Consider the following 15,643-nt stretch of genomic DNA (forward strand, 5'->3'; position numbering starts at 1 on the left):
CCCTCTTTGCTCGACATGTTACAAAAGGGAATATGTATCTGACTGAAATAACTTTTTATATATATATATATATATATATATATATATATATATATATATATATATATAAGATTTAAAGGGCTTAGGACTAATAATTCGCTTTATTTCATTTTCCTTGTTTGGATGTGGGCTTAGGGTAGAGTTATTTGTCTGACTGACGTTTCAATTTTAATTATATATATATATATATATATATATATATATATATATATATATATATATATATATATATATATATATATATATATATGATTTTGGTAAAATATAAGTTAAAAAGAGTTTATAAAACATTTAAAGGAGTTTAACAATATTTAAAAGGGTTCAGTAATTTAAAGTCGTTTTAGAAATATTTAGAAATCATTTATTTGTAAACACAATATTCTTGTGTTAGACTTGTATACCCCCCCCCCCAAATAGTGAAAAATAGTAAAAACGCAGGGGTATGAATTCATCTTTTGTGAGTTTCCGGTTGAAGATACAGCGTAGTAGAGCTAAATCCACAAGTTTGAACTCGTGACAAAAACCGAATCAATAATTCTTAGAAAAGTGTGTGGGTGTTCTTGGTGTTCTTTGTGAAAACTAGTGTATTTTGGTGTTTGCGGCCCAATATAAGAATATTGGAAGGTGTTTATGGATGATATCAAGAACAAAAGATGATACTTTGCAAGATTCTAAGAAGATACAAAGGATTTTCGTATGGAAATTAGGAATTGTGAGAGGTTTTGCATGTTCTTGAGAGGAAATAGGAGTTTTTGGTTGAAGTTCTTGAGATAAAATGTGAAGATTTCGGCTGAAATGTGAGAGAATGAGGTGTGTTTTTGGTTTTTACATAATATATATATATATATATATATATATATATATATATATATATATATATATATATATATATATATATATATAGGTGTGTAATGTGGTGGTTTCACTCATAAACATCTAGATATTAAGTGTTTTCGGCCAAGAACAAAAACCAAGGCGAGAGTTCTCAGTCAGGAACTCTATCCGAGAAGATAAGATTGCTGAGTAAGGAGTTCTCGGTCTCGCACGTTTGCGATCCGAGGGTTCTCAGTCGTAAACAGTTTGCGGTCCTAAGCGAGCTTTCGTTCAGAAGGAAGAAGAAGAAAGTTGCAAAGGTTTTCAGTGGGGTTCTCATGCGAGATTCCTCGGTTTTGGATGGTTTTTCCCTTTTAACTATACAACACTTTATTAAGAGGCTTATACATATCAAATTTGTTTTATTTTAACTTTATTAAATTAACAAAACAATAAATTTGACTTTTATTTGATATGTTTGACTTTTGTTGACTTTTACAAGATAGAAAATAACGGGTTTTCACACACGATATCGGGCCCCGCTCGGTATACATACAAACACATGCAAGAGGCACATAGACAACTGGAATTCAAACAAACTATAACATAACAATGGGTTGACATTGGTGCCTTCGAACCGCAAATACTGTGGGAAGACTTACCTCGCCGTTTGAAAAATAGTTGCACATATTGCTCCAAATCTATCTCTACCGGTCACCTATACAATAAACAATTACCAAATCTCAAACCACATATCAAAATACCCAAAATTCCCTTAAGTCAACCTTGGTCAACACTTGGTCAAAGGTCAAAGTCAAAAAGTTAAATAAGTCAAGCTAACTGAGCACTTTAAGCGTACTCAGTAACTGCGCCCGACATAGTGCATCATTGACCAAAACACGAGACCTTGACATGGTACGCGCATCGTACCCCTTGGTACGCCCAACATACTACGTCTGGAAACCCTCCTTCTCATTAAGTGATTATTCCTTAAGGCCTTTCCATCAAACTCATATCTAGACTCAAAACATCGATTAAGTCACAAAGTTTCCATATTTATGACTTTCCATGACTAGAAATTAAAGGTCCAAAAGCTACAACACTAACTTATTGATCCATTAAAACATCATAACTCTTGCATGTAAGGGATAGAAGGACCAAATTCACATTTTTATGGTTCCTAATAGCTCCATAATGGATAAATTTTCCAATTTTATCCATTAGAATGGTCCAAACAACCAAGATCTAGTCTTTAAGTCTTAAAGGGACCAAAAAAGCATCTTTCTCAACTTAATCCATTAAGTCTAAGTCTCCAACCTTCATATCCGAATCAATATGATGTTTAGATGGATAAAGTTTCCAACTTTATTCATAATAAGGTCACAAACTTTCAAGATCTAAAATTTATGCACTAAAGTGATCGAAACCCTCATAACACCCAAGACTAGCTATATCTAACAAGTGCATCATCAAGATTCAAGCTTTATACCTTCTAAAGCTGAGAAAAGCAATGTATGCTCTAGATCCGCAAGCTTGAGCTTCAACAATCAACAAGCTTGAACTCCTCTTTCATCCAAAATGCACTCAAAACACATAGAAAGGCTCAAGATTTATTCTAGGGGCTAGGGTTTTGAGTTGGAGGCTTAAGAGGGTGGAGGCTGATGTTATGAAGGACCCCAAGGGGTTAAAGTCCTTAAATAAGGCTCAAAACCATGAAAATAGGTTTTCACTCTATGACGGTACTTCCAGCGTACCTTGAATTACGTCTAGTGTAATGCCCTAAACACGCGATTCCTCATGCTAGTGTGCCCAACGTACTCCTGGTGTACGCCCAACCTACTACCATACTATCTTATTCCAACTTAACTTCATACAACCATAAATTTTTCATTTCAACTCTGGTTTTAGAGTTCTTTATATGCACGGAAAGGTATTGAAGAGCCCTATAATCCTGTCTAATTACTTTTAACTTAAAACATATTGAACTAAAATCTTTATTCCAAGAAAGAAGTCCAAAACATCACTTTTCCCGTCTTACCCTTTGACTCCAAAACACAAACCAAGGGCTTGGATCGCATAATCAATATTATCAGTCATCAAACAGGGTCTAAACTCTATTCCCTTGAAGTCCAAGGCCTTTGGTTGTGTAACATCCCAAAATTCAAGGCTAAAAATTCATTTTAATTAAGTTAATATAAGAAAACCGATATTATAAAAACATCCATAGTGTCGTCCCATATCAAAACCAATATGTCAATAATCAAAACATGCCATAATGAAACATCATCAGAGTATAATCCCAAAAAGATCTCATCTGCGGGAAACATAGTGTGATGCGCTGCAATCATGTCGACTCCTTTCCTTTTGAAGAATAAATACCTAAAACCAAAACTGAAAACCGTAAGCATGAAGCTTAGTGAGTTCCCCAAATACCACATACCATACATATAAACATACCGCCTAGCATATTAGGGTGCTGGCCTACCCTTTTGGTCTCTTTCAACCGGATGTTGTCTAGCATATACGCACATAAATCACATATTGTCATACATAACCATGAGCCATACATATATCATAATCAATAAAGATTCTATGTGTCGAACATAGTCTTGCCATTATGCCACGGGCCGCCATGTGGTCTTTCTTGCCAAGCCGGGGGCCACCCCCTCAGTCTTACAGACAAGTGCCAAGAGCCACCTCCCGGTCTTCCATGCAAGCATCACAAAGACAACTAACATACATATTACTCTACTTAGCCAATTAGCATATAGTGTGCCAGGAGCCACTTCATGGTCTTTCATACATAATGCCTAGGGCTAACCCCCGAGTCTTCCTACCATACACAATAGCATATAGTGTGCCAGGAGCCGCCTCCTGGTCTTTCATACATAATGCCTAGGGCTAACCCCCGGGTCTTCCTACCATGCATAAACTAAATGGGATGACATTGGTGGCTTCGACCCATACAAACAGTGAGGAGACTTACCTCACACTGCTGAAGTCCCACGAATAAATCTCTGGCTGCTGGCTGATAGATTCCCAAACTATCAATCGTCAAAACAAAACCCAATTAACAACCGGGTTCCATTGCATAACCATACGTCCATACTTGGGGTAAAAAAAACCATTTTACCCCTAACATAGCTTAGTCCAAGGCCAAGACCCAAACTCAAACTCTGGAGGCCCCAAAGCCAAATAATAAATCAAGGCCCAACATATGGCCCAAGGCCAACACCTAACATAGCTTAGTCCAAGGCCAACACCACCCACTGCCACCTCCGACAGTGGTGATCGACGGCGGTCCATGGTGGCAGCCACCACCTCACGGTGGTGGCGGTTACCATTTTTTAGGCCAAAACAGTGAAAACATTCTAAACACTCGTCCAAACACACCACATATACACACAACCACCCAAAGTAGCGGTTGGTGGCAGCAAAACAGCGACATGAGGTGGCAACCACCACTTCACGGTGGTGGTGGGGTTTTCTTCGGTTTTCCGGCCCAAAAGCGCACACACACACGCCGATGTACACTGAAACACGTACACCAACGTGTAGAAATACACACACACACAACGCAGCCACCCATTCACGGTGGGATGCGACTACCGGACGAGAGTGGCGATGGGATAGTTGACGGAGTGACGACAGTGGCCGGTGTGGGGTAGAAATGGCAAAAACAAAGAGGGAAGAAGAGTAGCGGGTTGCGCCGTTACTAGAGGGAGGCAACAAAGACGACAATCGCGACTCCGTGTTCCCCGATCTTCCTAACTTGCACGCTGTGGACCCACGGTTGTTGCCTTCGTTGTCAGCGGAAGCAGCAACAAGGAACAATTTCGCCGACAACAATGGTTCGCTGGTGGCTTGGTTGGTCGGAGAAGCAAGAGGGTAGGGTGGCGACGACTGCTCTAATGAGAGGTGGTTTAGGGTTAAATGAAAGGAGGTGATGGGATATACCTGTTCATTTGATATCATTGTTCATAATAACACTTCTAGCCCCTCCCTCCCAAATCCTTTTAACTTAATTCCATAATTTACAAAACAACCCTCAACCTTCAAAATTCTTTGCAAAATAAATCTTGGAGTTAATCTTTTAACCCCCGAAAGCCCAAATTATATCATTTAACTCTCCGAAACCAACATCTCGCTCAATATTACGACTTAGAATTAAAATAAAATATAAAACTTACATCTCGAAGTTTTTAAGTATTATTATTTATTTATTTAATTACTTATTTTCTTTAAACATAATGTTACAGGTTGATCCATTTATTGTCCATAATCATGAAATAAGAAACTTCTTGAAACATGATGTTACACCAACAATTGATCAATTAACAACATCGTATTGAATAAGCCTCTTCCTCCAGGTCATCACCTCCATTTACTAAATACATATGTGCAACACCGGGCTTTCATAATAACATTTTCAAGTGTTTCACATAACTCACATCTACTATCTCTATAATATACTTCATTTAGGATGTTGGAAAAACAAATTTAGATTAGGTCTGCCTCCCTAACCTATTTTCATTTTTACCAAATTAAATAAATAAGGAAAATCTATATTTTTTGAAAATCATATAACTTGGTTTTAACAAAAGACCTAACATATTGAGTTTGATTGTTTACTGTAGGCCATGACTTACAGATACAAACAATAACGAAATACTTTGTTGGAAATGAACTCACAATTTTTCCTTAGAGAAATGTTGTGAGATAGTTCTTTTTTGTAACTTTTAATGTTCCACATGTTGAATTCATAAAAAAACATGATTTTTTTTCCCTTAATTTCACAATACAAATGTCGGATGTCGCATGATGAATGTTAGATTTACAATAAAAAAATAGAAAATACATATTGTTGTCTAGAAAAAAATCATAAATTCGTAAGTACATAATGAAAAATCCCATTTTGGAGTGTATATTGCAACTTCACCTCTAAAATAGAATTATATTGATGGATTTAGAGGATTTTGCACGTAAGAGCTGCCATTCGAAATAGGTTGCTTTTTGGCAATCGCAAACTCATCAAGTCTTTAATTTTAGATCCACTCTCAATCATTTTTTTTGGATTAGAGTTAGAAATCATTTATTGGTTAGAGCGGGTGAAATGCATTTCTTTTCAAAATATTCATATGTAATTTCCTAACTTTTACTAGTTTTTAATGTTAATGCTCTAGCTTTTTGTGTTAACCGGTTAGAATGGATGAAAATATGAAATGTCCTTTCTTTTCAAGCTATAAGCTATTCATATGTAATTTTCTAACTTTTACTAGTTTTAATGTTAATGTCGTCGTTTTAAAAATAAAAAATCCTTGTATGAAACCTATTTTAATTTTTTTTTCTTACAAACCGTCAGTCATTTTTTAGAGATAGACGAACAAATTTCAGAGTTAATATTCTTTTTTTTTTTTTTTAAATAATTTTCAGTTCCTAAGTGGAATGTCACTTTCACAAACACTTATACCAATTTCGTTGGCAAAACCTACGAATTAATGGTTATTTTTAAAAATAGCTTGAGTTTTATTTAAATCTTGAAAAATAATACACGTGTTTAGGTTTCTTTCAATTTGGTTCTCTGATTTTAACGATTGAACTCAAATTTTGGTTTCCCTCGTGTAGCCTCCACTTCATGCCACGTCATTTAAAACCACCTTGTGGCGCGCGCACATAGGAAAACATTCAGAATCTGGAAAATGGAACAAACCGGTCCAACCATATTACGGTTCGCAGGTTTAACCAAAAAGGGCAGTATCGTGAATTCAGAAAAAACCAGGGGTAAAACCGTAACAAGGGCAACAGAACTTTCAGTTCGTAACAGACAGCTGCTTACGAAGAGAGGCAACAACTAACCCTTTTCTCTCTCTTAAAGGTCTGAAACAAAAAAACTAAATCAATTTCTTCGATGCTTTAAGGATGGACGCCGACGAGGTAAAATTTCGACACCCACTTCGCGTACTCACGCCACCGCCGCCGCTGATGGCGGAGGCCGTCCCTACAGTGACTCGCCTGAGAATATAACACTTTAACCGTTTTTTTTGTTCTTGATTTGGGTTTATGGATTTTTTCATCGGGGGATCGTGTTTGATCTTCTTTATTTACATTTTGTTGTTGTTTGATCTTGGGTTGTTTTGCATTTGACTGTTGCAGAGATTAACGGCTTTGAAGAAGGCGTATGCGGATATTATACTGAATACGGCGAAAGAAGCAGCGGCGAGGATTATGGTGTCGGAACGGAAAGCTCTTCGGTTCGAGTACGAGCTGAAAAACGCTAAAGAAGACGCGCTTCAGATGCTTCTGAGACTCAAACAGATGATGGATTCCAAGGTATAAATAAACACTCTCGAATTTCCTCATTTTGTTCGCGTTTTGACAAGTGGGGTTAACTTTGACGACTTGATTTTGAATTTGAATGAGGGTTTGTGTGTTGTAGGTGTACTGATGACTCAAACAGGGTTGAGTTTGTCTTGTTTGGAATCTTAGTTGATCTTTGCATTCCGATGCTTTTGTTAGATTGTTCTCTTAGGGTTGCAATTTGGATTAGAGTGAGCTGAAGTCAACTTTATGTTATGAATTATCTGAGATAGACTTTGTTTCTTGTAGGTTATGTCTTGATTTTTGTTAAAGAGTGGACATATTTTGGGGGTTTTCTTGATATATGACAAAGTTTTGTTGATTAGTTGATCAACGAGGGGCATTTTGGCGTGATATGATTTCATTCATTCATTTGGTATGGTTGGAAAAACTATACACTATATGATTTTGAATAAACGATTATGTCATTACTTTAATCATGTGTGTGATTGTTTATGGGTGTGAATTGTGATTAAGGTAATTCTATAGTGACATAGTGTTGACCATTGGCTGATATAAGATGAAAAGATTTTAGTGAGTTTTAAGTACTGGATCACTCATGTGTGCAAAAGACATGAACGCCCTTTCCTCCTCATCATCAAGAATAGCCCTAGGAAACTTATCCAGTCCCATGTAATAAAGGCAGCCTAGATGCCAAAAAAATGACACATTTTCCTTAACTTTTTCATATTTAGCAATTGGTCTTTTTCTTTTTTTGTTTTTGCTTCATCTTTTGTAGTTTTATGCTTCCCATTGACAACTTTCAGAAGTAAACTTATGATGAATACCCATTTGAAAATTTTGGCAGGCTAATGAAGCTGCAGTGGCATCATGCACACAACAAAAGAAAATTGAAGAACTGGAAGCACAACTTCAGGAAGCTGAAGACATTGTGAAAGACCTGAGGGAAGAGTTGAGAGCAGTTGAAGCAGAACTTGAGAGGTTCCCAAGAAGCAAACAAGTAAAGCATCATGTACAAGTAGACAATGCATCAATTCCTGAACCCCCTGTTACCGAAGTACAACCCAATTCAAAAAGCCAGAGACTTTATAATTCTTTATTTCCTTTAAAGAAATCTTTAATCAGCAACAGGGATTTACCTTCTATAATCTTGAGAAGCAAAGAAACCGAATTGTATAGAAACGGGTGTACTCAAAGAATCCGAGCATGCGAACGGACCCCACCAGAAATAGATGACACAAAGCCCGAGTCAATTGTCAAAGAGGATGAAGTAGTTGATAAATTACATATAACACCCTCTGTGGAGGAGAAAGAAGTAGTAAAGGAGATGGATCTAACGGCTGGTAATTCATGTTTGACTTCTCAAACTTCAGTCAAACTTTTAGAGGAAAACTCTGATAAAGATTTAGTAAGAACATGTAATGGTGAAAGCAGAATTACAGAGAAAGATGGAATAATGCCACAGAAGAGCACAGAAATGGAGGTTGAGCCACCATTAAAGAGTTCAGAAACAAAGGTTCCAAGTCAACCGTTGACTGATAGAGTTATCAAGTACACGTTTCAGAGGAAGAGGAAAAGAGGGGCTTTGATTAATGGAAGTGGTTCTAGTGAAAGGAGTGAGGAGGGGTCTGAAAAGGCAAACTTACAACATCAGCAACTTGCTGTAACTCAGGTTGGTGATCTATCTACATAGTATCAGTATGTCTTTTGATATTTATACCTTGAAATCCATCAATCTACATAGTTTTGCAATTATATATATATATATATATATATATATATATATATATATATATATATATCTTATATTGATAGTTTGTTGGATTGTGTATCTTTTTGTGTTGTTGATAGTTTATTTGCAACATATCTTATCAGCCACGTGTCATGCCATCTAGGGTTATTAATTTCTAAACAACTCAGCAAACACTTATGATCACATTAGTTAGTTTCTTATCCAGTGTTCCTTTTAAGGTCTTTGTCCATATTGTGGAGCTGAGTTGATCCCGAGCCTAACCAACCTCAAACTCGACTCATTAAAATTCAGGTTGGAGCCCATGAAGATCATGAAATCTTGATTCATTTAACTCATATATTTGTGTTATGATTTTTTTTTTTTTAAACTAATCTTTCTTTAAAGCAAGAATTTGACATATGCTTTGTGAATGAATTTCCAACCTCTATATAAAAGGCTTCTAAGTTCTAGTAGAGAGGACGTCTTCTGATTTCGAATATACATCAGCCTATGGAGCTATTTTGAGTGTTCTATATGCATAAGGAGTCATTTTTTTTTAGGTAAGGTCCAAAAAAAGGTTTATTAGCAAAAAAGGTCCTTATTTTGTAGTTTTGTTGTGGTTTTGGTCCCTACCTCGTTAAGTTAAATAACATGACTGTTAACTTTTGGCAAATGACGGATTTACCCCTATGGTCCATTTTTGCAGTTTTATCTTTTTACCAAACTAGAAGGACCAATTATGCAATTTTTCTTTTTCATTTTATTGAATTCTTTTAATTAATTTTTTTTAACTTCTTTCTTATTGCATTATTTTTTATTGGATTATTATATATTAATAAATATTATTTTTAATATATATTATATTTATATATTAATAAATATTACTTTATTTGATTATTATTTTTTTAATTAATTTTTTGAATTTTTTCTTTATTAGACTAATTCTTTTTTATTGGATTATTATATATTAATGAATATTATTTATGACATATAGTAATATTTATCTATTAGTAAGTGTTACTTTATTGGATTATTAATTTCATTTAATTAATTTTTAAAATTTTTTATTGCGTTAATTCTTTTTATTTCTTTAAATTTATTATTTTTATTTATAATAAATATTATTTTTTTAATTGTTTTTATTTTCTTTTAATTGCTTTATTTATTGTTTTAAATAAAAATACCAAAAAATCTCACCCACCCCACCTCTCCTAATTTATTTTAAATATTTGGAAGATAACTTATTTTGGATAACACCACCACCATCACTCAGTCATCGTGTTTATTTTAGTTTTTGTATATTCACATGTATTTAACTTTGTTATATATTTCAATAAACTTATGATTTTGACATATATAATTTTCCTAAAAATATTTCTACATGAATTACCAAATCCGAGTACTCGCTACTCGATAGTCGGCCAAACGAGTACCAAATAACGAGTTATACAACATTGCCACCACCTGTAGTGGTTATTGTGGTTTGAAAATCCTCGATCTAACATTGTCGCCATCGATAGCGGTATCGGTAATGAATGGTCGGCCGGAGGCTATATGTTTTCTGGGGTTTACTGCGCATTGTGTGGGCAGTCGATTGGTGTAGTTTTCGTCGAGAATGGCCGACTGTAGGCGATGATTGACGATTTCCAGCGAGATGATACGACGACGCAAGGTGGTTGTAGCAGAATATGGCCAGCTTAGTGGCAGATATAAAGGATTCTGACAGATCGTGATGAGGTTGTCTTAGGTAGCTATTGGCGGCATTAGGTGTAACAAGTTGTTGGGGTTTCCGCCGAACAATCAATGAAGGTGATTGATAGTTGTCCCACCAATTTTCGACGATGAGAAGCGACACTTTTGCGTATTCTGACCACTTTGTGATGGAACAAATAAAATTAAAAAGAATTAATATTAAACATTATAAATTATTAATCCAATAAAATGATATTTATTATATATAAAAATAATAGTCCAATAAAAAGAATTAACGTAATAAAAAAATTAGTAGAAATTAATAATACAATAAAGTAATATTTATTAATAGAAAAATATTATATGTTAAAAAAATATTTATTAATATATAATAATCCAATAAAAAATAATTAATCCAATAAAGAAGAAATTAAAAAAAAATTAATTAAAAAAATTAATAGTATAATAAAATAATGTTTATCAAGATATACATATAATATAATAAAATTAATATTTGTTAATATATAATAATTCAATGAAAAAGAATTAATCCAATAAAAAAGAAATTAAAAAATTTAATAATATAATAAAATAATATTTATTACTATATAAATATAGTATATTAAAAATAATATTTATTAATATATAATAATCCAATAAGAAAGAAATTAAAAAAAGAATTAATTAAAAGAGTTAATGTAATAAAATGAAAAAGAAAAATTGCAGAAATGATCCTTGTAGTTTGGTAAAAAGATAAAACTGCAGAAATGGTCCCTAGGGGTAAATTCGTCATTTTCAAAAACTTAACAGCCAAGCTGTTAAACTTAACGAGGTAGGGACCAAAAGCACAATAAAATCACCAAATAGGTACCTTTTTTGCTAATAAATGTTTTTTTGGACCTTAACCAAAGAAATTGACAAACCACGAGGACCATTTTTACAATTTTGTCTAGTGTGGTGATATTGCTTCATCACTAAGGGGGTGTTTGGGATTTGCTTATTTAATAAGATGTTTATTATATTTATATCTCAACGATCTTGCTGCTGTTAAACCTAAACTACTCTATTCAAGTCTTATCCCTTGTTGATTCCCACTTCTCTCTCTCTCTCTCTCTCTCTCTCTCAGGTTTGAATTTTAAGCCTTTCACTAATAGTTTCTAAATCAATACACAAGTTTATAAAGAAGCTGGTTACTTTCTTAATTAGTTAAAAGCTGATATCTCTGACTATAAATACAAGCTCCACTGTAATCTTTCTTAAACACCCTGTTTCTCCAAAATACATGCGTTGGAGTTAAATTATCAAAAACACAATAAGTTGTCATAGTCTTTGTGCTTTTGCGTCTTCATGTGTATTCATAGATGACATTTGATTAAGCTTCTTTTTTATGCAGCTTGAGAAAGCAAGATTATTGAAGCTTGAGGAAGAAAGATATTTGAGCTGCTTTATGCCCCAAAAAAATGGTGGTGATATAACAACAGATGGTGGAATTAAAGACAATCTTACAATCATAAAAGGCTTATAACTTTACTCAACTTGTGTCTATCAAGTTTATATGCTTCAATTCTCTTCGGCTTAATATTGTTCTTAATTTTACTTTTTAGCCCCTGTACAATCTGTAGTCTATGCAGTGTTCTTCACTGCTTGAGAATTTTCACCTTTAGTGTTCTGAATGATGAATGTTCTTTGCATAGTTTTGGTTCTTTGGGTTCAACTATTGTATCATGTTATCTTGTTCAAAAGGGAACGTTTGATCATCTCATTTCTTGTTTAAACTGGAAGGCTATGACTTATGATCATGTTGTTGTGTTGCCTTGATGATATCATATGACAAATCGATCAAATTTGTTGTAAATGCCATTAAGATTCTTTTGACACATGTAAAAATAATATATGAAATAGGATAAACAAAATCATACTTATAAAACGGTAGTACTACTACATTGATGAACATACAAGTTTTATGGAAATGTTATTACGAATTGATTTTCATCAACGGGAACATGAGGTAATGATGTTCTTACAAATTGGATATATATATATATATATATATATATATATATATATATATATATATATATATATATATATATATATATATATATATATATATATATATATATATATATATATATATATATATATATAGGGAGTGGTTCAAATGAGAACCATAAAAGATTAAGAACTCTAAGAACCCTCATTTTATAAGTAAATATTTTTTTTGTGAATTTGTTTAAATATGTTAAAATCTCAATTTTTGTCTTTTTGATAAGAAAAGGGTAAAATCGTACAAAAATCTAGTCTAACATTTTCATTCATATTTTAACATAAAAATTATATGAAATACAAATTTATACATTTCATTTACAGTTTAATACATAAAATTCACAACTTAATACAATCAATTTTAAACTAATTCACAAACTCAAAGAATTGTCAAACCCAAACTCTACCACCATATGCCGTCACCAACTACCTATGCCAGCATGGCAACCATTCTTCTTTACAAATGAGATCTATATATAAAGTAATGCAATGACAAGCTAAATAATACATTCATAATTTAATAAACCTATCAATTTATTCATTTTGAATTTAATACAAAACAATTACAAAAATTAATGCATTCTTACACAAGTATACAACACAAAAATAAATATATTCACAAGAACGTTTATACAAAAATTCATAAATAAATTATTCATATTTTGAGAAAAAATATATAAAAAAAAGTCACAACAAAATGCAGTCTATTCGTAGTTTAATATAGTCAATTATCGTTTAAAACATAAAATTTACAACTTAATATAATAAATTTACAATTTAATAAATAGAAATGTCATATTCTTAACTTAAAACTTATATTTATACCTTCAGATCTAGAGGATAAAGCTTCTTTCAAAGTTTAATTTACATAATATTTACAATTTAAATTTTATATAATTTATTTAAAATTAGAGAAAATCATATATGTATATAATGCTTCTTTCTCAACATATTTCAGATGTAAACACAAAATTCATAAAGAACATAGCTTAATAGGGTCAATTCATAATTTAAAACACAAAATTCATAGTTTAATACATAAATTCACCATTTAATATACAAAATTATATATTCACAGCCAAATTCTCAGCTTAAAACTCATATTTATAAGTTCATATATGGAGGAATTTTTGTGTATTAAATTGTAAATTTATTGTATTAAGATGTGAATAAAATTTACAACTTAATACACAAATTTCATAGTTTAATACAACACATTCACAACTCAATGATAAGTATAATATCATATTTCAGTGTATAAATAGCTCATTCACAATTTATTACATACATAAATTATCACATATTTCGGAGGCAAACATAAAAACAAAACATATGCATGAATCATAAAAGATGATAACTTATCTGAAATTAGCGAAGAAGATGAAGATAAGTGAGAAATAGAGCATATTCTTACTTTACCACCACCACTAGCATCAACACCGCAAACTACCATACACTGCCATCAACTATCTCGACCATCAACCATCGGTGCCAACACTGCCAACATCCTTCCCTCAAAAATCAGATTTTAATAGAAAAAAATTAGATTCACAATTTAATTCATCATTACTGACATTAATTCACAACTTAATTTAATATTTCAACGTTTAATTTACACGAATTCACAGTTTAAAATTTACATATTTTATTCAAAATTAGAAAAAATCATATATGTTTATAATGTTTCTTTCATCTCATACTGCGTTCATAAAAAACCGCAGCTTAATACAATCAATTCACAACTTAATACACAATATTTACAACTTAATATAATAAATGTATAGTTTAATATACAAAATTCACAAGTTAATTAATAGTTTAATACAGTCGATTCACAGCTTAATACAATCAATTCACAATTAAATACATAAATTTCATAACTTAGTATAACAAATTTACAATTTAATACATAAAAATTATACATTCGCAACCATATTCTCAGCTTAATAGACTTGTTCATAACTAATTCACAACTTAAAACATATAAAACTCATGAATTCACTATTTAAAACCTATATTTTCTTATTAATAACAGTTAAAACTAACATTAACAAAATTAAACAATAGTTGAAACATCATAAATCACAGCTTAATACATACGCTCATCAAACAACTTGTGATACTCGTATTCACATTTTAATGTATATTCTCAAAGTTTAATACAACCATTCATGCATTATTAATAGTTTAAGAAAATATATGTATAACACAAAAAATTATATATTTATATATTTTTTAAAGTTTAATGAAAAAATATATCCAAAAAAAGAATAACATGTTAAAACTTATGTATTTCATTGAACAAATCATCAAACACATTGTGTGCATCCTATTGTATGAATCATGCAACAGAAAAAAAATATCTTGACAATATATTGTTACAGATACAATCATAAACACGTAAATTTGAAGAAAGGACAACCAATTCATAAAAATCAAACACATCGACACAACTCCATGGCAAAAAAAGCCATCATTTTGCTAAAGCCATATCATGATATAAAAAACTACTGGTACAACAAAATCATAATTATGTGTTCAAAATATGCATTAAAACACAAACACTTTAAGCACAAAAGCAAATATGAAGTTATGTTACCTCGATTTGAGTGAAACTCCACTGGATCTATAGAATGCTTGTCATAAATGACATAATTTCAAATCAAGAGAATGTAAGAGGATGAGAGCATGTTCATCGAAGAAGACAGTGAGATAAGCATCGATCTAAGCATATGTTGTCACAAATGAAAGGCCCTTCTTGGTCGGAGATGAACAAGGTTGCTGGATACAGTCGGAAACAAAACAAATTTGGAGAAAACGGATGCAAATCTGGAGGAACAGGAAGTAGATCTAGAGGAACTGAAAGCACATTTAGAGGTAGGCGGTGGATCCTCATCGGAAAAAAGTTGTCATCAATGTTACATCACCAAAGAAAACAAAGAATGACATGTTTTATGGTGTTTTGGCGAGGTCGGAGGTTTGAGACGAACACAAATCCGAAGG

General features: G+C 32.4%; 1 protein-coding gene across 3 annotated transcripts; it reads left to right on the top strand.

The window, feature by feature from the left end:
• Window positions 1–6,629: 6,629 nt before the first annotated feature.
• On the top strand, window positions 6,630–12,393 carry LOC111877925 (uncharacterized). Of its 3 annotated transcripts, XM_052770433.1 has the most exons (5): window positions 6,630–6,786; window positions 7,006–7,182; window positions 8,018–8,842; window positions 9,142–9,214; window positions 11,988–12,117. In XM_052770433.1, exons 1-4 carry the CDS (start codon window positions 6,772–6,774, stop codon window positions 9,169–9,171), a joined length of 1,047 nt encoding a protein of 348 aa, XP_052626393.1. In that variant the 5' UTR covers window positions 6,630–6,771; the 3' UTR covers window positions 9,172–9,214; window positions 11,988–12,117. The 3 variants fall into 3 exon arrangements, with proteins under 3 accessions (XP_052626393.1, XP_023730195.1, XP_023730196.1); XM_023874427.3 differs by lacking the exon at window positions 9,142–9,214 and having other exon boundaries at window positions 11,988–12,393; XM_023874428.3 differs by lacking the exons at window positions 6,630–6,786; window positions 9,142–9,214 and adding an exon at window positions 7,459–7,585 and having other exon boundaries at window positions 7,052–7,182; window positions 11,988–12,393.
• Window positions 12,394–15,643: the final 3,250 nt, after the last annotated feature.

This window comes from Lactuca sativa, chromosome 4, assembly GCF_002870075.4.
Source record: "Lactuca sativa cultivar Salinas chromosome 4, Lsat_Salinas_v11, whole genome shotgun sequence".
NCBI classification, from domain to species: domain Eukaryota; kingdom Viridiplantae; phylum Streptophyta; class Magnoliopsida; order Asterales; family Asteraceae; genus Lactuca; species Lactuca sativa.